At 37.3% G+C, this 26,073-nt stretch overlaps 1 protein-coding gene across 11 annotated transcripts in view; it reads left to right on the top strand.

Annotated features, from left to right (window-relative positions):
- AASDH (aminoadipate-semialdehyde dehydrogenase) overlaps positions 1-25,484 on the top strand; it is a 35,105-nt gene extending 9,621 nt beyond the window's left edge. For 6 of the 11 annotated variants that reach the window (XM_072748933.1, XM_026003570.2, XM_072748934.1 and 3 more), the window contains 12 exons: positions 1,828-2,144; positions 5,321-5,513; positions 11,083-11,324; positions 12,048-12,154; positions 12,638-12,810; positions 13,778-13,970; positions 14,583-14,689; positions 16,344-17,136; positions 21,682-21,845; positions 23,160-23,282; positions 23,767-23,898; positions 24,992-25,484. In XM_072748933.1, the coding sequence (XP_072605034.1) occupies positions 1,828-2,144; positions 5,321-5,513; positions 11,083-11,324; positions 12,048-12,154; positions 12,638-12,810; positions 13,778-13,970; positions 14,583-14,689; positions 16,344-17,136; positions 21,682-21,845; positions 23,160-23,282; positions 23,767-23,898; positions 24,992-25,381 (2,934 nt within the window). In that variant the 3' untranslated portion in view covers positions 25,382-25,484. Of the gene's footprint in view, positions 1-1,827; positions 2,145-3,708; positions 3,870-5,320; positions 5,514-11,082; positions 11,325-12,047; positions 12,155-12,637; positions 12,811-13,777; positions 13,971-14,582; positions 14,690-16,343; positions 17,137-21,681; positions 21,846-23,159; positions 23,283-23,766; positions 23,899-24,991 lie in introns of those variants that run through there. The other 5 variants (XM_072748937.1, XM_072748938.1, XM_072748940.1 and 2 more) reach the window with 2 other exon arrangements.
- Positions 25,485-26,073: the final 589 nt, after the last annotated feature.

Genomic DNA, 26,073 nt, shown 5'->3' on the forward strand with positions numbered 1-26,073 from the left:
GTGCCACTGGGACTGCCCGAGATGAGAAAATTTTAATAGGAAAAGATGGTTTTGAACTAAGTCTTAAAAATATATATTATATAGGTCCTCAGTTTTTTGTTTTTTGTTTTTAATATTATAAGACACCATACCGGACCCTTAATATACACATAACGAACAAAAACAATATAGGCTCCTGTGTTGTGACCTTTTTCTCATTTCTCTCCTCTTATTTTTCTCTTACTCATCTCACTTATAGTAATTAATGTGAAATGTTATGTTTCATTAAATTTCTTTATCAACCTGAAAAGGTACATTCAAGGGAACCTACTTGTAAGCATGTAAAAATTGAATTTAGCATCTTTTTATCTAAAGTAAATCTGTATTAATTTGTCTCCATCTACCAAATAACTGAGCCAGAAACTCAGCAATCTTCTTAGGCTCCCTCTGTATCCAGAAAGTTCTGCAGTCCTATTGATTCTTGCTCTTAGGCTCTTTTTGTCCACTCTTGTTGCAGCAGACTAGTTCGGGCCTACATAGCCTATCTCACTTGTTGCAAAAGGTTCGTTAGAAGACCCTCACTTATCAAAAGTCTTATCAGTCTATCCTTGATGGAGTAAAGTCTACCTATGCTATTGCCACCTTCAACTGGATCTTATTGTTTAGGTTAAGTTGTAAACCCCTTAGTATTTTTTTTTTAAGATTTTATTTATTTATTCATATGAGAGAGAGAGAGAGAAAGAGGCAGAGACACAGGCAGAGGGAGAAGCAAGCTTCATGCAGGGAGCCTGACGTGGGACTCAATCCCGGGTCTCCAGGATCAGGCCCTGGGCTGAAGGCAGCGCTAAACTGCTGAGCCACGCCGGCTGCCCTATACCCCTTAGTATTGAGTATACAGAGTTATTAAGGATAGTGTCTCCTCTCCTATTAACAACACTACTTACTTTCTCCCTCTCCCCCAGTTCTTTTTTTTTTTTTTTTAAGATTTATTTATTTATTTATTTATTTATTTATTTATTTATTTATTTATTCATTCATGAGAGACCCAGAGAGAGAGAGAGGCGCAGAGACACAGGCAGAGGGAGAAGCAGGTTCCATGCAAGGAGCCTGATGTGGGACTCGATCCCCGGTCTCCAGGATCACACCCCGGGCTGTAGGCGGTGCCAAACCGACCACCGGGGCTGCCCCCTCTCCCCCAGTTCTTCAACTTATTGGAATGCCTAACATTCTCCATAACACTGGCTTTCTCACTATCATATACTCTGCATTAGCTATTTGCCTAATAAAGCACTCCTTTATTTGGACAAAAGCTACTTATAATGCAAATATTACATGTGATGTAGCAATCTCAGACCTTCCAGGCAGAGGTAAATTCAGTCTCCTCTGTTCCCATTAACGTTTGAAACATATTCACTGTCACAATTATCACATTGCCCTGCAGTTGTTTTTATGTCTTTTTTTTATTTTGAAGGTGACCTTGAAAGTAAGGATAGCACTGTATTCTTGCAGGTTTCTAATTTATTTATTTATTTTTAAAATATTTATTCATGAGAGATACACAGAGGAAGCAGAAACATAGACAGAGGGAGAAGCAAGCTCCTTGCAGGGAGCCTGGTGCCAGACTCAACTCAATCCTCAGACCTAGGATCCTGCCCTAGCTGAAGGCAGACGCTCAACTGCTGAGCCATCCAGGCGTCCCTCTGATTTAGTTTTTTAATCTCTAGTTATATAGAAGTACTCAAAACCGTATTGAAGAAGTAAATGAATATTTTGTATTACTTCTGTGTAAAAAAAAAAAAAAAAGTTTTTAACATATTAATATCGTGAACTTTGTTCCCTGTGTAACAGAAATTCAAATCTTCCTATGAAACATTATTGAATTATGATACACCTAAGGAATATAATGACCTAGTACTCTTCAGACTTCACTGGAAAAATGCTGAAGTGAGCTTGATGCTAAATGACAGAAAACAGAATTATGAAAAAGAGAAAATGACAAACAGCACAAATTCTGAGAACAGCAATGCAGAAAAGACAGAAGAGCGTATGGATGTGAGGCAAAAGCATTGCTTGGCATATGTTCTCCATACATCAGGCACTACAGGGATACCTAAGATTGTCAGAGTCCCTCATGCATGTATAGTGCCAAACATCCAACATTTTCGGTGAGTTTTGTCCTTCAAATCCTTCTTCAAAATTTGTATTTTAAAGGGGAAAAAAATTTTCTTTAAGTAAACTCTATCCCTAACATGGGGCTTGATCTCACCACCCCAAGATTAAGAGTTGCATGCTGTACCAATTGAGCCAGCCAGGTACCCCAAGGGAAAAATTTTAATCTCTTTATAACTTTTTTTTTTAAGATTGACTTAGTTGAGAGAGAATGTGTGTGCACACAAGCAGGAAGGAGAGAGAGATAATCTCAAGCCAACTCTGCTAAGTGTGGAGCCTGATGCGGGGCTCAATTTCAAGACACTGAGATGGTGACCTGAGCCAAAATTAAGAGTCAGATGCTTTAACTGACTGAACCACCTGGATGCTTCTGGGTTTTAAAACCTTTGTTCCTAAATTGATAGTCATAGTAATTAGGTCTTTTGTTGTGGCTATATCTGAACTTTAGTTCTTTGCTAGTTTGGACTTCATTTCTCTTATCCAGACCTGGAGCCAAACAGTGAGCAAACAAATAATATGGTTGAAGCTTTGTTTCTTAATTATTAAGAAGAAGAAAGTATATACCTGGCAGAGGTACAGCAGAGATCTGGAAGAAAGGAGTTTGGGTTTCTAGAGTATATGAGAGCTGAGGAAGGAGTGGGAAGGCAGGAGCCATGTGACCTGAGAGGGCAGGAGTCTGGTATGCCCTGTTGAAGAATTTTGCACTTAAATCCAGTATATGTAAAAAGGTTTGCATTTCATTAAGTTCATTCCTATAGTATTGTAAAGTTTGGTTTGCTCATTGGCAGATGAGGAATCTCTATGTAGTCGACTCTCATTTGAGAGGAAAGAAGGAAACAGAAAGGGAACCAAAGGAGAGTAGTTTTAGGAGATCAAGAGGAAACAGAAACAAATATAGAAACTTAGACAAATACGTATTTTTACGTCATTTTAAGTTTTATATAATTAAAACTTGCTAACAACCACATTTTAAAAGTACAAAGAAATGGGTCAGTTAAGCATCCAACTCTTGATTTCAGTTCAGGTCATGCTCTCAGGGTCGTGAGATCGAACTCTCTGTCAGGCTCTGTGCTGGTCGTTGGAGCCTCCTTAAGATTCTTTCTCTCCCTCTCCCTCTGTCCCTCTGCTCTCTCTCTCTCAAAAAAAAGTACAAAGAGATTAGAGAGAATTTAACAATATCTTAATTCAATATCTCTAAAATATCAATATGAAATCAATATGATAATTAGTGAGGTATTTTACACTCTTTATGATTATCTTATTTTTTTGATTATCTTAAATCTAGCATGATGAAGCTAGATTTAAGATAATTAAATCTATTTAAGATGAATTATGACTTTCCTATGGAGAAGGCAAAGTCATACGTTAAGAGTTTGAGAGGTGAGGTGGGGATAGAGATGCAGGGAACTTGAAGAGAGTGGAGTAGATTTGGAATATGGTGGAGGTGGGAGAGGCTCTGGGCTGACAGAGGCAGGAATTATGTGTAAGTAGGAGCAAGTATCTACCCAGTGAGGGGTAAAGGGCTAATTTAAAGTATAGGATTTTTTTTTCTCTTTTTAGATTTTATTTATTCAGGAGAGACCTACAGAGACAGAAACATGGGCAGAGGGAGAAGCAGGCTCCCCGTGGGGAATCAGATGCAAGACTCTATTCCAGGACCCCAGGATCACGACCTGGGAGCCATCCAGGTGTCCCAAAGAATAGGAATTTCTTGATTGCTGGTAGTGCTTGAATTTATTGAAATCTATTTACAATCCCTTTTTGGTTTACTTTCAGGGCCATAAAAGTCACTCGCAGAGGGGATTTATAGTAGGTTCATTCTTGGTTTCCGTCCTGGGAATAAAAGTCACTCTGAAGAAGGAATTTATGGCAATTTAATTTTCCAGAAGTTTTTACAATTAGTCATATAAAGGAAGCTCTAAGAAGGCTTCTTTCCACATCTGTTAAATCCAAAATGTCCTCAGCTTAAAGTAGTCTTCATACCAACTCTGGGCTTCTTAGTTGGTACCACAATATTATACTTGAAGATCTTTTGAAGTTAAGATAATCCCTGCTTTTTAGATAGAGTGGGTTTTTTGTGTTCAAAATGAGGAATTCTGCAGGTTTAACACTGACTAATACTCGGTAATATCCTAACTACATATATTCAGCATTTTGTTCAGCTGTTGAGAGAAAATGCCAAATAGTGGGACAAGGAAATCAGAGGTCTCTACTAAGCATCATTAAATATTAGGGTAGAATAAATCAAGATTCTACCAGTAAAGCAGAACCAGGAGGATATATGAGGACTCACTTATGTTTGTGGGTGCTGGCTAAGCAACACTGACGTCTATGGAGTAAATACTAAGAGATGATCATGAGGAGGCCGGAACCCCATAGGCATGTGCTTGTTCACAGGCAAGTCAGGAAAGAAGATCTAGGGGGAAGGGATGAGTCTCTTTTTCAGAGAATGCCTAAACATTCTTTAAAAGTCCTTCCAGTTGAGTAATCTCCAGTATTCCAGGATAATCTCCCTTTTGATTAAAGTCCCCTAATTAGAGACTCTGTCTACAAAATCCCTTCATAGCAGCACCTAGGTTAATGGTTGGAATAACAGAGAGATGTGTGTTCTGCTAAATGGCAGCTGCTTCCCTTTTGTCCTTCAGCTCTTGAGAGAGTGTGTCCCTTGTTTTCTACCCTGATGGAAAACATACTAGAAATTCTGGGGACTCTGGTTCAATCCAGCCACACTTACTCATCAGAAAGCCATCACAGATGATAAAATATATCACAGTAAGAAGTGGATATTGCTTTAAATGGCTTTTTTAAAAAAAATATTTGACAGAGGGAGCACAAGCAAGGGAAGTGGCAGGCAGAGGGAAAAGCAGGCTCCCCACTGAGCAGGGAGCCCGATGTGGGGGGACTCGATGCCAGGACCCTGGGATCATGACCTGAGTTGAAGTAGATGCTTAAGGGACTGAGCCACCCAGGCACCCTGCTTTAAATGGCCTTTAATCCTTCTATTCATAAAGAAGAGTTCTAGAACTAGGAGTACCATTTTTGTTAACCTACGAGAAACAGTAAAAATCTGGCCAACATCTAGAAACTAAACTTATGGTCATAAATAATTTTTTAGGATATGTGATTACCAAATGTTAGACGTTTCTTATAACTGCATTCTGTTTTGTTTTAGGGTACTTTTCGAGATCACACAGGAAGATGTTTTGTTTCTGGCTTCACCTCTGACCTTTGATCCTTCCGTTGTGGAAATATTTGTTGCTCTATCAAGCGGTGCCTGTCTGCTAATTGTACCAACATCTGTCAAAATGCTTCCATCAAAATTAGCTGCTGTTCTCTTTTCCCATCACAGAGTAACTATTTTGCAGGTACATTTCAGGGCAAATGAAATGCTTTGTCTTTTATTTAATATTTTAAATGTTTTAAAGAATATTTTGTATTCCTGTATTTTTTCCCCCAATGGATTAATGATAATCTAGTTAGATTATTAAAGGTTGTTTCCTGATATCACTTAATTTGCTTGAGAATGAAAAAAAATCCGTTAATTCTGTCTAGAAAATTAGGTTTTTTTACGTCTCATAATGAAACATTTGTTGTTAGGGTTCATCTTTTCCTTCCAAAGTCAAATTTCTTATCAAGTGATATGTAAGTCATCAAGAATTTTTGCCTTTTTGCCTATGTATTATATATTATACTTTAAGAAAGAGCTTCCTGTATAGATTATATTCACAAAAAATAAACTTACCTAAAAACCCAATTGGACATTAAGCAAGGATCTTAAAAGCTTAAAAGAGAATACATGCTTTACTGAAGTTTTAAAAATTACAAAAAAATAGAACATCTTGATTTACTGTGGAGGAGAAAAGCCCCAAAATGAAGTGCACTGAGCTTTTGAGGAAGTTAAAGCCTATACTTTATTTCAGGAATAAGGACCTTTCAGAAAGAAAAGTCTACTTTTTAGCTTTTTAGAAACCTAAAATGCATTTGAGTTTTGTTTTTTTGGTTTTTTTTTTTCCCCAATATTCTGGGTGACAACTTTATATTAAACTTGATGCCCTTTGAAAGTGAAACCATTTAATTAGAGCAAAATTTCAGGTTTCTAGCTACAAAATGTCACCATAATAGTGTTTCATTTTTATATGAATTTTTCCTTAGAAATTTTAGAAGGAACCTTAACATTCCATGTTTTTTCTGTTAATTTACTGAGTTCTTTTTTCTATGACTAGGATGATTTGGTAACAAAGTATACTAACATTCTGCCACTAAATTTTGTCATTTCAGTTTATGAGTATCTGAAGTGTTACCATGCCTTATCTTGATGAATGTTCATAGCTATGCATTTATATGTAGAGTTCAAAGTTGAGATTATCTTTAGCACCAGAAATTAGGCCAGAACATTTTTTTTAAGATCTTATTTATTTATGAGAAAAAGAGTATGCACATGTGCACGCAGGAGGAGGAACAAGAGGGAGAGGAACAAGCAAACTGTGTGCTGAGTGCTGAGCTCAATGTAGGGCTCTCTCTCAGGACCCTGAGATCACAACCTGAGTTGAAACGAGGAGTCAGGTGCCTAATCAACTGAGGCACCCCAGAACATCTCATTTTTGGCAAGAGTTTCCTCATGATAAAACTTGATGGAACAGTTAACTGGATTTAGAATGCCTGGTAAATAAGGTGGCCATTATAATTTATTACCAAAAACCAAGAATCTTGAGAGTGAATGGAGGTACTAAATTGCTAGCAGGAATCTGGAATAATAAGTTTGTACTGGGATGTGGGGTTATCCTATTTAAATATTTTTGGCAAACCAAGACTTTAAATCATCTTTTTGAATTAAAATTCAAGTTGTCCATTAGGGCTGCTTCTAGCTTTTATTGAAAGAAACCATTTAAAAGTCTTGATTCATGTGGAAATTTTCTATGATCAAATAAGAGATTGGCAGAGCCTCTCCCTGAGGAGCAACTATAAAGCTGGACAAAATTGACAAAAGCAACTACGTTAACACTTTGGAAATCAGTCAAAGGCATACAACTACCTGAAAAGTGTGTGTCTTTAAAATTGTTGAGTTTTGCATAAACATGGAATGTGTGGCATCCTAGCTGCTCTCCCTGCTTCCCCAGCTCAGTCAAAACAGACTTTTCTGTCAAGGCCTGTTTCAGGGCATTTATTCAGTTTGGAGTGCTGGTTATGTCCATGCTCAAAAACTTGTCTGTGGAAATGTTGAAGTGGGCCAGCACGAAGGGCTGAAAACTCTTCTGGTTTGAGGTTGTTGGTGATAGGGATAGCACATTCTGGCTAAGGCTGCACTTGTGATCAGATTAGAGAGCCCAAGTAGATTCCTGGCTGACCTTGAGCCTATGTGCATGTGCCCTAGAGACCCAGAAGGACCCATGGAAAACAAAAGCTGCATTAGGCTTGAAAATGGTCTAAACTTTGAGCTCATCTATCTGTACATATAATCCATCTCTGTGGACAGTGCAGTTGTTGCTTGACTGCTGAGCTAAGCAGACAGACACATGGTGACCCGTAGGAAGTAAGACTTATATATATATGTGTGTGTGTGTGTGTGTGTGTGTGTATACATGTATATCTGTATATAAATATATACATATTATATATATACATATATAATATATATTTTAAGATTTTAAAAAAATATATGTAATATATATTTTAAGATTTTATTTTAAAAATAAAAGAGAGAGAGGCATGAGAGAGGCAGAGACACAGGCAGAGGGAGAAGCAGGCTCCATGGAGGGAGCCTGATGTGGGACTTGATCCTGGCACTCCAGGATCATGCCCTGAGCCGAAGGCAGACACTTAACTGCTGAGCCACCCAGGTGTCCCTTAAATATATATTCTTGTTTTCATTATTAAGGATCACCTGGGTGGGTCAGATGGTTAAGATCTGTCTTCAGCTCAGGTCATGATCTTTGGGTCCTGGAATCAAGCCCTGCATTGGGCTTCCTGCTCAGTGGGGAGTCTGCTTCTCCCTCTCTTTCTACCTCCCACCCCCTGGATCCTACTGTCTCTCAAATGATTTAAAAAAAAAAAAACAACTTTTTAAAAAGAACAACTGAGCAATGATATTAGTGGCACACATCACTAGGAAGACAGATTTATAGATTTAATCCAGGCTAGTTAGTAACAAAGAAACAAGCTAACAAGCAACAAGAAGATTTCATAGTGATATGGTCAGGATATCAAGGAGTACATTGTGTTATCAAGAAGATGTAATGATTATAAATGCATATCCACCTAAAAATAGAGGCTGCAGATACATGAAGCAAAAATGGACAGGACTGAAATGAGAATTAGGCAACCCAATAGTTTGAAATTTTAATACCCTACTTTTAACAATTGAATGAAAAGCTAGACAGAAATCAGAACATATACTATAGAACACTTGAACAACATTATCAGCCAAATTCTGTTTTTAGAACACAGCATCCAATAAATGCAGAATACATATTCTTTGCAAGCACATTGAACATTTTTTTTTTAAAGATTTTACTTATTTATTCATGAGAGCACAAGAGAGAGAGGCAGAGATGCAGGCAGAGGGAGAAGCAGGCTCCATGCAGGGAGCCCGATGGTGGGACTCGATCCTGGGTCTCCAGGATCACAACCTGAGCCAAAGGCAGATGCTCAACCACTGAGCCACCCACAGGCATCCCACATTGACCATTTTCTAGGGTAGATCATATTCTTAACCACCAAACAAGTTACCGTAAATTTAAAATGTGACCAATTAGCATTTATCCCAGGAATGCACATTTGGTTTAACATCCAAAAATCCACTGATAATTATGCTTTCTGCCTGTCCATTATCTATGTAACATATATTATCTCAACAGATGCAGAAGTATTGGCAAAATCCAACACTTGTGATGATGGAAAAAAATCCTTAAGTAGGAATAGAAGAACTTCCCCAATATGAAGGGCATCTACAAAAAACTATAACATCCTATTTGGCGAAAGACTGCATGCTTTCGCCCTTAAATTGGAAACAAGACAAGGATGTTTGCTTTTGTCACTTCTCTTCATTATTACTCTCGTTCTAGGCAGTGCAATAAGAAAAAAAAAACCACCCAACACATTACTGATAGAAGTTAAAGAGCTCAATAAAAAGAATTTCATGTTTTAAAATATTTTATTTGAGCAGGAGAGAGAGCAAGCTGGGGGCAGGAGTGGAGTGGGAAGGAGAAGCAGATTCCCTGCTGAGCCAGATAGCCTGATGAGGGGCTCCGTCCCAGGACCCCGAGACCATGACCTGCCAAAGGCAGACCCTCAACCGACTGAGCCATCCAAGCACCCCTCAGACATTTCATGTTTATGGATTGAAGTCTTCATATTGTCAAGATCTATAATTTAAACACAGTTCCTATCAAAATCCTAGTAGACTTTTTTTGGGTAGAAATTGACAATTGATCCTAAATTTTATATGGAAATGTGAACCTTAGTCCTGATCTGTACAATGGACTACTACTCAGCAATAGAGTCCTGTGGTCTGAGTGTTTGTGCCCCTGCCACATTCATTTGTTAAAATCCTAATGAACAATGTAATAGTATTAGGAGATGTGGCCCTTGGGAATGCTTTCATGAATGGGCTTAGTGCTCTAGGAAGAGAACCTAACAGAGTTCCCTAGCCCCTTCTAACCGTGTAAAGACTACCAAGTTGGCAGTCTTTAACCTTGAAAGAGGGCTTTTACCAGAGCCCGGCCATGCTGGCATCCCGATCTTGGACTTAAAGCCCCAGAACTGTTAGAAGTAAATTTCTGTTGTTTGTAACCTACCTTGTCTGTGCTATTTTGTTATATATAAGCCTGAGCTGAGACAAAACGGACAAAGGGAATTGATAAGTACAACTTAGGTGAGTCACAAAGTATTTATATGGAGTAAAAGAAGTCAGGTCAAAACAGAATGTGTTGGCAGCCCAGGTCAGCGGTTTAGAACTGCCTTCAGCCCAGGGTCTGATCCAGGAGACCCGGGATAGAGTCCTACATCGGCCTCCCTGCATGGAGCCTGCTTCTCCATCTGCCTGTGTCTCTGCCCCCCGCCCCATGAATAAATAAATAAAATCTTTAAAAAAAAAAACTGACATAAAAAAAACAATGTGTGATTCTGTTTTCATAAAATTCTGGAAAATGCCAGCTAATCATTAGGAAATAGATCAGTGGTTGTCTGGAAAGGTCCAGTTGATGGGAAATAGGTAATTTTAGGGCTGAAGAATATATTCATTATTTAGAGTATGGTGATAGTTTCATTGATTTTTATCTATAGGTCTGTATCTCAATTTATACTGTATGCTTTAAATATGTACAGTTTATTGTATGTCAATTATATACTTCACCAGAGCTGTTTTTATTTTTTTATTTATTTTTTTAAAAGGTTTATTTATTTATTCATGAGAGACACAGAGAGAAAGAGAGAGGTAGAGAGACACAGGCAGAGGGAGAAGCAGGCTCCTTGCAGGGAGCCCGACGTGGGACTTGATACTGGGTCTCCAGGATCACACCCTGTGCTTGAAGGCAGGCGCTAAACCTCTGAGCCAGCCAGGGACTCCCACCAGAGCTGTTTCTAAAGATCTTTTTTCATATCGTTAGGAACAGGTTTACACCTTTATTTACTTTTTTCTACATGGAGATAATGGGAAAGGAAATATGAACGGATTTGATCTATTTTGTCCTTTTTGTCTTTAAACTGTTTCGTCTAAACTATCCAGTGAAACATAACTAATATTTTTAAGTTTTTTTGCTAAAGCAAAATTGATATCCACAGTAAGAAGGTAATGCTGCCTCAGTAGATTTCCAAAATTACTTAACAATTTGATAAACATGGCCTTAATTTCCATGTGGGTGTCTAATTATTGAACTAATTATTACAGTATTTACTTTTTTAAAGAGGTGAAGGGAAGTATCTTTAATGTATTCACAGGCAACACCAACATTGCTTAGAAGATTTGGATCTCAGCTTATCAAGTCAACCGTTTTATCAGCCAGTACTTCTCTTCGAGTATTAGCCCTTGGTGGTGAAGCATTTCCATCATTGACTGTTCTCAAAAGCTGGAGAGGAGTAGACAATAAAACACAAATATTTAATGTATATGGTATCACAGAGGTATCAAGTTGGGCAACTTTTCACAGGATTCCAGAGAAGTTTCTTAATTCTACTTTGAAGTAAGGATTTCAATTGCTAAACAGACTACAAAAAAACTATTTTTCTAGTATCTTAACATTAACACTAATAATGTTTTTGATAGGCACTGCAGTAGTAATTTTAGAAACAGTACTTTATCTAGAATTTTATTTTTTTAGAGCAAGAAGGAAGGCACAGGGGAAGGGTAAGAGAATTTTTTTTTAAGATTTTGAGAGAGAGAGCATGAGGGTTGGGGGGCAGAGGGAGAGGGAGAAGCAGGCCCCTGCCCCTGAGCAGGGAGCCCAATGCTGGGCTCCATCTCAGGACCCTGGGATCATGACCTGAGCTGAAGGCAGATGATTAAGTGAGCCACCCAGGCACCTTGGGAGAGAATCTTAAGCATGTTCAATGCCCAGTGCAGAGCCCAGTCTCACAACCCTGAGATCATGACCCAAAACCAAGCATCAGTTGCTTAACCAACTGAGCCACCCAGGCCCCCCTATTTTATCTAGAATTTTAAGCTGAGGGTCCAGAACCTTTCTTATAACTGGTGCCGCAGATCCTGCTATAACTTTTTAGTGACTAAACAGGAATAAATAACCTAGGATAACTTTTCCACCTAACCTTTTCCTCTTGGCAGTCTTTGAATTACAATATAACCAAAACTTTTTTTTTCTTTACTTGGTATGATGTGATTTAAATACATTGGAAAATATTCTATTCAAATGAAAAATTTTAATGTGGTTTGGGTTGTGTTTTCATAGATGTGAATTGCCTGTACCCCTAGGATTTCCACTGCTTGGAACAGTAGTTGAAGTCAGAGATACTGATGGATTCACAATTCAAGAAGGCCATGGCCAAGTATTTTTAGGTTGTTTTACATTTGCTGATTGGGCAAACCTTTTTTTTTCCCTTGAAAAATCTGATGTTAATTTTATTCTTTCATCAATTTGCCTTAAGTCCAGTACTCTTTTTCAGTGATAATTTTTAATCTCATTCTCACAGTCATGAAGCATTTAATATGTTACCGTAATTATTTCAGATAACAATATTTGATACCCTTAAGGAATATAAAAAGGAATTTAGAAAATGTATTTTGTACTTATAGCCAAAATTCTCTTTAATTAGTATTCTTAAGAATTTTTTACATAACATGTTTTTAGAAATTTTGTTTTATTCCTCTATTTTACTGAGGTTATTGTATTTATTTTATCAGGTAACATTTAAATATGAATATGAATATTCAAAATGTGAAACTTAGTAACAACTTTTGAAGATGTTCTTGATTTGATGGTTTTTAATATATTTTCCATGGTTTTATTTTTTTATAATGTTGGTGTTTATTGTTGTGAAGGTGGCAGAAATAGAGTATGTTTTCTTGATGATGAAATGACAGTACCACTTGGCACAATGCGAGCCACAGGAGACTTGGTGATGGTGAAAGATGGAGAGATGTTTTTCTTGGGACGAAAGGACAGTCAAATAAAACGACATGGCAAACGTCTTAACATTGAACTTGTGCAACAGGTAGAACTATTTAAATATTAAGTATTCTACCAACATATGTAGGTATTAGAGGTAGCCACCACCAATTTTCTGTGCCAGCATTCTCTATTAGTATTGTTTAAGCCTAAGATTTTTTTGCATTAATGATGCATTACAATAAAAGATGTGGGTTATTCACTGTGCCCCTTATTCCCAGCATGAAGAGGTTTTTGTTTTTTAAAGATTTACTTATTTATTCATGAGAGTCACAGGCAGAGGGAGAAGCAGGCATGATGTGGGACTCGATCCCGGGACTCCAGGATCATGCCCTGAGCCAAAGGCAGATGCTCAAACTCTCAGCCACTCAGGCATCCCTAGAGTTGTTTTTTAAATAAGTGACAGAATGGATTTTGAGAACTGTGGAAATAATGGTTTACTTTGCTCAAGGAGCAATTATTTTTGAAAAACATGAAGAACCCAGTGTACTGGTAATAGTAATAGTAGCAATCAATTTTTTTTTTAAGTCTCTAGTTATTTTACAATTTAATTTGACTGTGTTGATTTCAGACATTAGAAGTTTGAGCATTTGGGAAGTTTGCTTTTAAATATCCTCTGACACAGAGGCAGAGACACAGGCAGAGGGAAAAACAAGCTCCCTGCAGGGAGCCCAACGAGGGCCTCAGTCTTGGGGCTCCAGGATCACGCCCTCAGCCAAAGGCAGATGCTTAACCGCGGAGCCACCCAGGAGTCCCTGCTTTAGTTTTTAAACTTTGTATATATATTTTTTAATATTGTACAAGAATTACTCATTTATTTTGATGTGAGAATATGTTTAGTACTTGGTTGTGATGGCATCATGAGTGTATGCATATGTCCCAAAGTCATCAAGATAGTACATGAAATGTATGTAATTTTTTTTATATCAACTATACCTTAATAAAGCTAAGAAAGACTTAATAATAATAAAAAAAAAAGGTCCTCTGACAAATTGGGATGATCTCTCTCATAGGTTGCTGAAGGACTTCAGCAAGTGGAGTCTTGTGCAGTTACATGGTATAATCAGGAAAAATTAATTCTGTTCTTGGTGTCCAAAAATGACTTAGTAAAGGAATACATCTTTAAAGAACTGCAGAAACATCTTCCAAGTCATGCAATCCCAGATGAACTGGTGTTGATTGATTCTCTACCATTTACATCTCATGGTAAAATCATTTTAAGCAGATATGTTTTGGTACCAAATGATTATTAATTCCATTCATAACTAGTTTAAAGGCCTTTTAATTCCTTATTACTCTAATATTAGGATATTTTGTAGTGGACCCTCTGTTCAATGCTTTGTATAACTAACTCATTTTATCCCTAGAAAATCCTGTGAGTAGGTAGTAGTAGTCTCATTTATAGCTATGGAAACTAAGGCTTAAACAGGTTAAGTAATTTTCACAAAATTACATTGCTGATTAGTGGTAGAGTTGAAATTCTAAGACTTTTTGATTTCAAAACGTGTGTTCTTAATGACCATATTGCCTTCCCAGTTTCATCTTTCTTTTTTTTTTTTTCATCTTTCATATTTACATCAACATATAGTAATTGCTCAGTTATTAGTAGGGCCATTTAACTTTTTAAGATAAACATTAGCTCTTCATTTCTTATTACCCACCACGTTCTTGGTAGCATAGGACTACTTTATTTAGAATTGATTATCTTTCACAAACTATTCTATATGATTTCAAACTTTTACATTGAAAAATGAGTGTATTCTTACAACTGATGAAGATAGAGTTAAGCTGAAATTTTAAAATTATTTCTCTTTTAAGGCAAAATTGATGTTTCAGAGTTAAACAAGATATATTTAAACTTGAAGCCTGAGTGCAAACTCAATGGAAAAGAGGAACTTTGGGAAAAATTACAGTATTTGTGGAAGGTACAACTTTTAAGATACAAATTTGTTATTATAAAGAGGTCATATTATATCTTTTGGGACTGTTAACATCCTAATGAGGCTGATAAAGTTTTCAAGAATGTTATTGATGCCTAAATGTTAAGTAATATACCTTTGTTTATTCAATTTGTATTAAAATAAGGATTAGGTTCTCTACTGTAAGATTAAGTTCCCCATAAAGAAATTTATTAGAAGTGAAGTAAACATAAAATGCACAGGTAGACAAGACCCATCGTGACATAACTTTTCCCTAACGGGTCAGTGGAGTGCATTGCTTATCAGAGTTGAGAAAATGGCCAAATTTTGCTATATACTACAGTCTGTGGTATACAGGCTATGTCATTATTCCTGAAGACCTTGCAGCATCGAAGTTTCTGCTTAATTGAATTTATTTATAGAGATCTTCCTCAACTTATGATGGAGTTGCATTCAGATAAACCCATTGTAAGTTGAAAATTTCATAATCAAAATGCATTTAATACACCTACAGAATAGCTTAGTTTAGCCTACCTTAAATGTACTCAGAATGCTTATATTAGCTTACAGTGTTGGGCAGACTGAGAGTTGCCCAACACTGACACAAAGCCTATTTTATAACAAATTGTTGAATATCTCAAGTAATTATTGAATACTATACTGAAAGTGAAAAACAGAATGGTTGTATGGGTACAGAATGATTAAAGTGTATCAGTTGTTTACTCTTGTGATCACATGGCTGTTGTTTACTCTTGTGATCACATGGCTGACTGGGAGCTGTGGTTTGCTGTTCCTGCCCAGCATCCTGATATAATGCATGTTGCTTGACTGGAAAAACATCAGAATTTGAAGTACAGTTTTCACTGAATGTGTATTGTTTTCATACCATTGTGATGTTAAAAAGTCTTAAGGAGGGGTGCTTGAGTGGCTCAGTTAAGCATCCCACTCTTGATTTAGGCTCAGGTCTTAATCTCAGGGTCATCAGTTCAAGCCCCTGCATTGGGCTCCATGCTGGGCATGGAGCCTACTTAAAACAAAAACCAACCTAAGTCAAATCATTGTAAGTCGGGGACTGTTTGTATATACAGAAGTGTGTATAGCAAACAATTTAAAAAAATTATTTTGAAATATGTATATATTACAACCATAGGTCAGTATAGTTTTTCTTAGATAAAATGTGTAGCTTTCTGAAGGGTTCTGAAAAGAATGTAATTGTATAGTTTGGTCTGAAAATAAAGGTATCTTGTTAAAAGTCTTATTCACTTAATTGTTAGATTCTTGGAATATAATTTTGATTTAGTGAAGCAAATGAAGATAAATATGTTCCCATTTAAAGAAATATCAGATATTGGTATTTTGTGGACTTTATAATTAGTAAATCATATTTTAAAAATTCTACTCGCTATTTTATGGGTAGGGAAAGGTGCTCTAAAAGGAGATATAACTTGTAGTTTTAGAGTGAGTTTATGACAAATTGGTAGCATAGTAATAGACCCCTTTAAAGAAAATAACTTTAATTTTGATTATTAAAAATATTTATTTTGTTTTTTGTTCATATCATTATTGTAAGTACTATGCTATATATATTACCTATAAATTGTTGAATTGTTTTGGTTTTAGACCTTTACTTCACCATATTTCTCCCTTTTCTCATCTGTAGTCTATTCTGAATCTCTCCGAAGATCCTTTGAAGGTTTCTGACGAGTCACTCTTCTTAAATAGTGGTGGAGATTCCTTAAAGTCCATACGGCTCCTCAATGAGATTGAAAAACTAGTTGGCACATCAGTACCTGGGCTTCTGGAAATTATTCTTAGCAGTTCCATTTTAGAGATTTACAATCATGTCCTTCAAACAGTGTTTCCAGATGAAGATCTGGTATTTAGCAAGAATTGTGCCACAAAAAGAAAATTCAGCGACATTTATCAAGAAGAAACCAGTGGAAAATCTTTACATCAGAAATCTGTCATGACTTTAAACTATAACAATGAGCTAACTGCTTTTACTACAGTGAGCAGAGGGAGTCAGATTTTGTCACTGAACAGTAAGTTTTTAACTAAGTTAGGACTTTGCTCTTCAGCCCAATCTTCTGATTTAATTTCACAGACTAATATTCAAAATATGAAAAGCTTAAATCCTCCAGCTCTTATTGGGAAGTCAAAAGATCCATCCTGTACTGCAAAAGTTTCTGAAGAGGGAACATATGGGACAGCAGCCAAGAAAATGGAGCTACATGTGAGGTGGAGGTCAGACACAGGCAAATGTGTGGATGCTTCACCTCTAGTTGTAATCCCAGCTGTTGATGAGTCGTCTGCAACTGTGTACATTGGCTCCCATTCTCATAGAATGATGGCACTTGACCTTTACTCTGGGAAGGTGAAATGGGAACAGATTTTGGAAGATCGAATTGAATCTTCAGCGTGTGTATCTAAGTGTGGAAACTTTATTGTAGTGGGTAAGTTTCTGAATTTGAGGTTTTAGAGTTAAACAATGACCATACAATAATGCTAGTAGGAGCAAGTTAAATTTAAAACCTTATGTATGGTATGGTATGTTTGGCTATAAATAAATCTTAAAACAAATGAGAAACCAGGGGAAAAAAGAGACAAACCAAGAAACAGATCCTTACATGAGGTGTTCTAGAGGTTTAGCAACTTATCAAAGTTCACAGAGCTGATAACAGTTCAAATTCAAATCCCAAAGCCCACACTGAATTAGCACATGGGTAACTATTATTCTTTATTTATTTTGAAAGACAAAGTGAGTAAGAGAGAACATGAGCCAGGGGGAGTTGCTGAGGGAGAAGCAGACATCCTGCTGAGCAAGGAGCCCAGCACAGGGCTCTATCCCAGGACTCTGGGATCATGACCTGAGCTGAAGGCAGACGCCCAACTGACTGAGCCACCTAGGCGCCTCTTGTTTCGTTTTGTTTTTGTTTTAAAGGTTTTATTTATTTATTTATTCATGAGAGAGAGAGAGAGGCAGAGACACAGAGACAGAAGCAGGCTTCATGCAGGGAGCCTGATATGGGACTCGATCCCAGGTCTCCAGGATCACATCTTGGGCCAAAGGCGGTGCCAAACTGCTGGGCCACCGGGGCTGCCCTTGTTTTGTTTCTTAAATTCCACATACATCATAGAGCTTTTGAGAAGATGAAGTGAGGTAATTGCTTATGAATCCTTAGTATGTTGCTAGGTACAGCCTCATTAAGGGTTAGCCACTAGCTGCTGTTTAGTTTCATTAAAGGTATAGGTGATTTTTACTCTACTTAGAATATGGGGTCCAGGTGTAATGCCTTTCCTTGGCTACCATTCTTTTTACTCCGTCCACTACATTAAGTTTTACTTTATCTGCTTGTCCAAATCTATGCTGAGTGCTTAGGACTATGTCTCCCTACTTATGGTATCCTAGCTGGTATCTACTTGAATCTGAGTTTGATCCTTCCCTTTCGCTCACAAACATTTTGAAAAATCTACCAGGAACTTTCGGTGATATGTGTGCATGAGCATGTGTAATTCCCATCCGTGAAAGCCAGCTCACTGAAGTTACTGTTTGTAACCAGAGTGTCTGTACTCAAGGCCTGTGGCACATGGTGGTCACTTAGGATTTCAAACTTTTTTTTTTTTTTAAGATTTTATTTATTTGAGAGAAAATACAAGCAGGGGGAGGGGCAGAGGGACAAGCAGACTCCCCACTGAGGGGGGAGCCTGACACAGGCTGGATCCTAGGACCCTGAGATGATGACTTGAGCTGAAGTCGGGTGCTTAACTGACTAAGCCACCCAGGCACCCCAACATTTTTTAATTAAGATGTAATTTATAGGGGCACCTGGGTGGCTCAGTGGTTGAGTATCTGCCTTTGTCTCAGGTTGTCATCCTTGGGTCCTAGGATTGAGTCCTGCATCAGGCTCCTCGTGGAGAGCCTGCTTCTCCCTCTGCCTATGTCTCTATCTCTGTGTCTTTCATGAATAAATAAAATCTTTAAAAATATATATAATTTATATACAATAAAACTTTTTTTTTTCTAAGATTTTATTTATCCATTCATGAGAGTCACAGAGGCAGAGACACAGGCAGAGGGAGAAGCAGGCCCCATACAGGGAGCTCGATGTGGTACTTGATCCTGGGACCCCAAGATCATGCCTTGAGCTAAAGGCAAATGCCTAACCGCAGAGCCACCCAGGCATCCCTATATACAATAAAACTTACCCTCTTTATAGCTCTGTGTTTTGACAGATTTGTACTGTCATGTAACCACTACCACAATCAAGGGTTCATTACTCAAAAGTTTCTGTATCAGTTTGTAGTCATCCTTCCTCCTATTCCTAACTCAAGGCACCACTGATCTGTTTTCTGTCTCTCTAGTTTTGCTTCTTCTAGTTTTTGCTTTTGAGTCTGACTTCTCTTACTTAGCATGTGTTTGAGATTCATCCATACTGCATATATCAAGAGGTTTGTTCCTTTCTTAAATTTTTTTTAAGAATGAGAGAGAGCTCATGCTAGCAGGGGGTGGAGGGCAGAGGGAGAGAGAGAATCTTAAGGAGGCTTCAGATTAGATGCCCAGAGTAGAGCCCAACATGGGGCTCGCTCTCACAACCCTGAGATCATGAGCTGAGTTAAAATCAAGAGTGGGACTTCCGACTGACTGAGCCACCCAGGCACCCCAAGAGGTTTTTTTTCTTTTTTTTTTTTATTGGTGAGTATTCTGTTGTGTGGATGTACCATAGTTTGTCCATTCACAAATGGGTTATTTCCAGTTTTTTGCACCCCCCCCTCAGTTTTTGATAATTTTGAATAAGACTGCTATAAGCATTTGTGAACAGGATTTTGTGTGAATATAAGTTTTTATTTCACTTGGGTCAGTACCTAGGAGGTGGAAAATGTACAGTAAGCATAGTTCTAAGTTTGTAAAAAATGGCCAAAATATTTTCCAAGTTGACTGAACCACTTTGCATTCCCACCATCAGTGTATGAGAGGTCCAGCTGTTTCACATCCTTGTCATAACACCTGGTGTGGTGGATTTGAAAATTTTTTTTTTTTAAGATTTTTAATTTATTCATGAGGGACACACAGAGGCAGACACACAGGCAGAGGGAGAAGCAGGCTCCATGTGAGGAGCCCAATGCGGGACTCGATCCCAGGACTCCAGGATCACACCGTAGGCTGAAGGCGGCACTAAACCACTGAGCCACCCAGGCATCCCTTTTTTTTCTTTTTAAGATTTTTTTAGTTTATTCATGAGACACACACACACACACACACACACACAGAGAGAGAGAGAGAGAGAGAGAGAGAGGCAGAGACACAGGCAGAGGGAGATTTTTTATTTTAACCATTCAGATTGTTAATGGTATGGTATTTCATTATGGTTTTAATTTGCATTTCCCTGGTGACAAATGATGTTTCTTTTTATGAACTTAATTGCCATCTGTGTCTTTTATGACGTGTCTCTTCAGATCTTTTGCCCAGTTTTTTATTGTCATGTTTGTTTTCTTATTGGGTTCTGAGAATATTATGTATTCTGCATGCAAGTCCCTTACCAGATATGTGTTTTGCATAGTTTCTCCTAGTCTGTGGCTTGTTTTTCCTTACTTTCATTAACATAATGTCTTTTGAAGAGGAGTTCTCAATTTTAATAAAGTCCAGTTTATTATTTATTTTCTTTTATGGATCATACTTTTGATGTCTCATCCAAGAAATTTTTGCCTAACCCAAGGTCACAAAGATTTTCTTCTGGAAGTGAACTGAACTGAAAGTGATTTTTCATTACCCAGCTGAGTCCTGGGGTACTGCACTGTGTAGGAGGACATTTTTCTTCACCATCACTAAGCAGGCCACTTTCTTTCTTTCTTTCTTTCTTTTTTTTTTTAAAGATTTATCTAGTTATTTATTAATGAGAGATAGAGAGAGAGAGTGGCAGAGACACAGGCAGAGGGAGAAGCAGGATCCAGGCAGGGAGCCTGACCTGGGACTCGATCCCAGGTCTCCAGGATCAGGTCCTGGGCTGAAGGCGGTGCTAAACCGCTGAAGCCACCCAGGCTGCCCAGCAGGCCACTTTCTTGCAACTAAGAGTAACTGCTCCAAAGAAAACAGCAAGACAGTTACTCTGGAATTGGGCCTCCAAAGCCATCTAGGAGTGGTGGGCCAGTGCCCAAAGTCAGCTTCCTCTGATTGACATGTACTGCAGGGAATTTGAGTGATTTTCACTTTGTAGGTTTTGAGCACCCCTATCTCCCCCTGGGTTACTCTGGCTGCACAAGTCAAGGACTCCTGCCCTACCTTCTCATCTATTGCAGCAGTTTGGGAAAAGCGAACTCCTGTACTAGTTAAGTGCGTAGGCTCTGGAGCTTGACTTCTTAGATTCAAATTCTGGCTCTGCCACATGTCAGCTGAATAGTTTTGCTCCAGTAACTTAATCTCTCTGTGCTTCCTTTTGTCATCTGTAAAATGCAGGTGTAATCCTCACAGTGAAGCAAGTGCTATTATATGAATTAATAGATGTAAAATTCTTAGAACACTTTACACAGCAAAGGCTCAGTACATGTTGGCTATTGTTAATGTTAGCATTTCTTGAACACCTATGCACTGGGTATTTATCTATATTATCTTAATTATCATAATAACACTGGAGTAGATCTATCCACATGCAGCAGAAAAATAATCTGAGGCTCAGGGATGCTGAATGATTTGCCCAAGGATGGCCATGAAGAGCTTTGATTCTGGGTCTGTCAAAGCCTTTCTATTGAAGTGTGCTTCATTGTTTTCTCAGTAGTGAAGCACTTTATGGTACTTTAAAATAAGGTATGCCTACTAAATAAGTTTTATTTTTTACAAGTGATTACTGTTCAGTTTCTGCTTTACATTGCTGTAATTTAAATCTGAGCTGAACACAGACATATACATGAAGAGCACTAAATATAAATTGTCATGATTTAGGCTAAAGAATTTATTGTCCAGTGATGTATTTAAATCTCATCTTTTATATTTTGTTTCCCAACAGGCTGTTATAATGGATTAGTTTATGTTCTGAAAAGTAATAGTGGAGAAAAATACTGGATGTTTAGTACTGAGGATGCTGTCAAAAGCTCAGCAACCATGGATCCAACCACAGGACTCCTTTACATTGGATCTCATGACCAGCATTCATATGCTTTGGATATTTATGTGAGAATTCACCTCATCAGTTTCTTATCGTAAGCTCAGAAGAGTGTGAAACTGTCAGGTGCTCTTGAGTAAGGGAGCAAGTATGAACTATTCCCTAAGTTTAGCAGTGTGGTCTGGGAAGAATGAGTTAATTAACAGTCTTAATATCTTAAGACATTTTTAACTTCCTTACCAGATTTTCACAAATAAATTTTCTACTCAGAGTTTTTAAATATAAAGAACTTAGAATTACTATCTTGACAATAGAAACTAATCACAAGGGAAAATATCAGTAAGACCTGATAAGTTGGGGAAGTAATTTGAAGCAAATGTGATGGTTAAAAATCATTGATAAGAATAAATGGAAATAATGAACAAACACAAATTTTAAAAACCCAGATAGAAAAATAAACAAGAGATATAAACATAAGAGACCCCAAAGAAGAAATGCCTAGTAAATATATTTAAGTGTTTCATACCTTTAATAATCAAAGGAATGAAAATTTGAACTGTTTCTTCATCACACAGTATTAGATCAGAATGGTATGGTAAATGCTGCTGAGAGTAGAGGGAGGTTTTAACTAGTGAAGCCTCTCAGGAAAACAGTTTGGCCAAAGGTAACTTCATATCCTTTGATTCACTAAAATTCTTCTAGGATTCTATCCTGGCAAAGTTATCAGAAACATGGACAAATCTATACACCAAGATGTCTATTTCTAAGTTCATAATACCAAGAAAGTAGTTCCAAATAATTTTCAGTGATAAGGTAGAGAAATTATTTTATGTTCAGATGAGATATTAGGCATTAAAGTAATATCTAAAGAGTTTTACCAAATTGAGCTAAATATATAATATTAATTAATATATATCAAGTATATATTCAGAATGATCTCAAGTGTATTAAACTGTGTATGTCCCAAAAAGATCAAAAGGGAAAATGTTAAACTATTAACAGTGGTTATCTGTGGGTGGTCCTTTTTTTTTTTTTTTTTTAAGTTTTTATATGAGTGCACAAGGGAGGGGGGTTTGGGGGGAGGAGTAAAGGGAGTGGGAGAAGTAGGCTCCCCACTGAGCAGGGAGCCTGAACAGGGCTGGATCCCAGAACCCTGAGATCATGACCTGAGCTGAAGTCAGATGCTTAACCGACTGAGTCACTCAGGCAGCAGGTCCTTGTCTTATGTATACTAACTTGAATCTCTACAAGGAGGCTGTATTACTTTTATACTAAAAATAAATTAGGGACATTAACTAAATAGATGTAATATCATGAGGACTAGGATATGTAAATTTGTTAACCACCAACAGAATCCAATTAATTTGCTTTCTTATTTGCAGAAAAAGAAGTGTGTTTGGAAGTTACAATGTGGAGGAACTGTCTTTTCTTCCCCTTGTTTGAGCCTGATTCCACATCATTTATATGTGGCTACACTGGGAGGACTATTACTGGCTATAAATCCTGTAGGCATAAAATATGTATTGATTTCATTACCTGTTTTTTAAATGTTTTATTTTTGCTTTGAATTCTGAAAAGTTGAAGTAGTTTTTAATTAGACATAGTTCAGCTCTCACTGAACCCAAACTCATTAAAAATGATTGGCATGAAGTCTAGAAAAATGAGAAAATAGAAGTTCTATGTATATCGTTTATCAATTTTTTAAATTGGCAGAAATTTCTCAGTCATATTAGAACTTAAAATGGTTTAAGGATAGATCTCATGTAGTAATTATTTCCTGGCTTTACTGTAAGTTTTATCTCTGCTTTCATAAAGAACACCGATTAATTCTATAGCTGTGTGTGTATACCAGCTTCATTTATGATATCAGTTTACCATTATAGCTTTCTCTGATGTTTAAAGCTTTGCCTCTGGGAGATTTGAGTTTTAGAAAGGGTAATTGATTAGTAGAATGATTTAAATGCTGTCAATTGCTTTTACCCATGGCAGGCCACTGGGAACAGAGTTTGGAAACATTCCTGTGGAAAACCCCTATTTTCTTCTCCACGGTGTTGCCTACAGTATGTTTGTATTGGCTGCGTGGATGGGAACCTACTCTGCTTTACCCACTCTGGAGAACAGGTGAAAAGTTTCTGGTTCTCTTTTACATATCTTCCTCCAAATCATAGTAATTGGTGACAACTAAAGTAAAATTTTAAACATCATCGTTCAACTCATTGTGTTGAAAATTGGTTTGATTTTAATTGTCAAGCCATGGGTTTCTTAATTTTTGAATGATAGTATAGTAGATTGAAGATTCTACCCAAACATTGTTACACTTGTGCCATGCCCCCCTCTAATTTTAAAAACTTTACCAGCTTTTAGCTAATGTTATTATGACTTCTTTGAAAGTTTTGAAACACCTGCTTTTTCTATGAAAACTAAAATAGGTTACACAACCCAAATTTCATTGCATGGAGGTCCCTCTTCATGACTGGCAGGGAGGTTGTTTCTGGGTGATATTAGATCTTTTTTGTTGGGAGCATAATCTCCACCTCTGTATCGGCAGCTGACTGCCATTTATTTCATTTTTAAAGATTATTCACAAGAGACACAGAGAGAAAGGCAGAGACGTAGGCAGAGGGAGAAGCAGGCTCCCCATGGGGAGCCTGATACGGGACTCGATCCCAGAACCCCAGGATCACAACCCAAGCCAAAGGCAGATCCTCAACCACTGAGCCACCCAGGCACCGCTGTGGTAGCTTTAAAATAAGCAAATAGTATATATATCCACAGGACAGAGACAGAACTCCTAGCTTTTTGTTTAAACCTTTAATTTGAATTATTGCACGTGAACTCTTCCTTTTAGTCCACTTACTTCCTTCTCCTTACATTAGGAGAAGAGAATAAGGAACAGTTTTTAGTAAGATAAACATTGAAAACTGAGTGCAATTCTGTCATCATTAAACATAGTAGTAGTAGCTCTTTCATGAATGGGGTTCAAAATTAATTTTATTATATTATGCATGGCAGTGACTCGTGTAATAACACTCGTGTACTTTGTCCTAGACTTTACCACTGGGACAGAGGTCTACTTGAGAATGCTACTTTTCAGAAGAACTATTAGTTCCTCAGTGTGTCTGTGTAGTTACCATTTCGGTAGCCTACACTGCTTATATTTATACAGGAGAACTGAAACTAATAAATTATTTTGGCCTTTTTTGTCATCCTTCAGGTTTGGCAGTTCTCTACCAGCGAACCAATCTTTTCATCCCCATGTACCTCAGCATCAGAGCAAGAAATATTTTTTGGTTCCCATGATTGCTTTATCTACTGTTGTAATATGAAAGGTCACCTCCAGTGGAAATTTGAAACTACTTCACAGGTGTATGCAACACCATTTGCTTTCCATTACCAAGAAGGTGGTGATGAAATGTTGCTGGCAGCAGCATCTACTGATGGGAAACTGTGGATCTTGGAATCTAAGAGTGGACGATTGCAAAGTGTGTATGAACTTCCCGGGGAAGTTTTCTCTTCTCCTGTGGTCTGGGAATCGATGCTTATTATTGGATGTAGAAATAATTATGTTTATTGTCTGGATTTATTGGGTGGCTATCAAATATAATCAAGTTCAGTCCTTATTAGGTTATCTGAGATGTCTGAAAATATCATTATAGAGCATTTGGATAGTCTTATTTTATATTAAAGATTATATTTTGCCTAAGAAACTTATTACACTTTATTGGAGAATGATCATATTTTACTTCCTGTAGGAGCAACAAATGCTTTTTTTTTTTAACAAATGCTTTTAAGAGGAATTATAGAACAAAAACATCAATTTATTTAGTTGTACTTTCTTTTAATTATGCTACAGATATTCTACTTTGAGTTTTTTTCTTTTTTTAATAGACTTCTGTGAAAAAGATATCAGAATACACTTGGGGGTTAAAAACTTAGTTTATGATGTAATGCACCATTTCTTTATTTTCTTAAAGATTTTACTTATTTTATTCATGAGAGAGACAGAAAGAGAGAGACAGAGACACAGGCAGAGGGAGAAGCAGGCTCCCTTCAGGGAACCCGATGTGGGACTCGATCTCGGGACTCCAGGACCATGCCCTGAGCTGAAGGCAGATGTGCTTAACCACTGAGCCACCCAGGTGTCCCATCATTTACTTCTTGAGATTCATAACAGTGAGATTCATAACAAAGGGTTTTCAAAGGTAGGATCTTTTTATCAAATTAGGTTTCTTATTTAGTATTTTTAAATGAACAAAACACCAATATTGAATTCTATCTATATATATCTCTTCTATA

Source organism: Vulpes vulpes, chromosome 2, assembly GCF_048418805.1.
Source record: "Vulpes vulpes isolate BD-2025 chromosome 2, VulVul3, whole genome shotgun sequence".
Lineage (NCBI taxonomy): Eukaryota > Metazoa > Chordata > Mammalia > Carnivora > Canidae > Vulpes > Vulpes vulpes.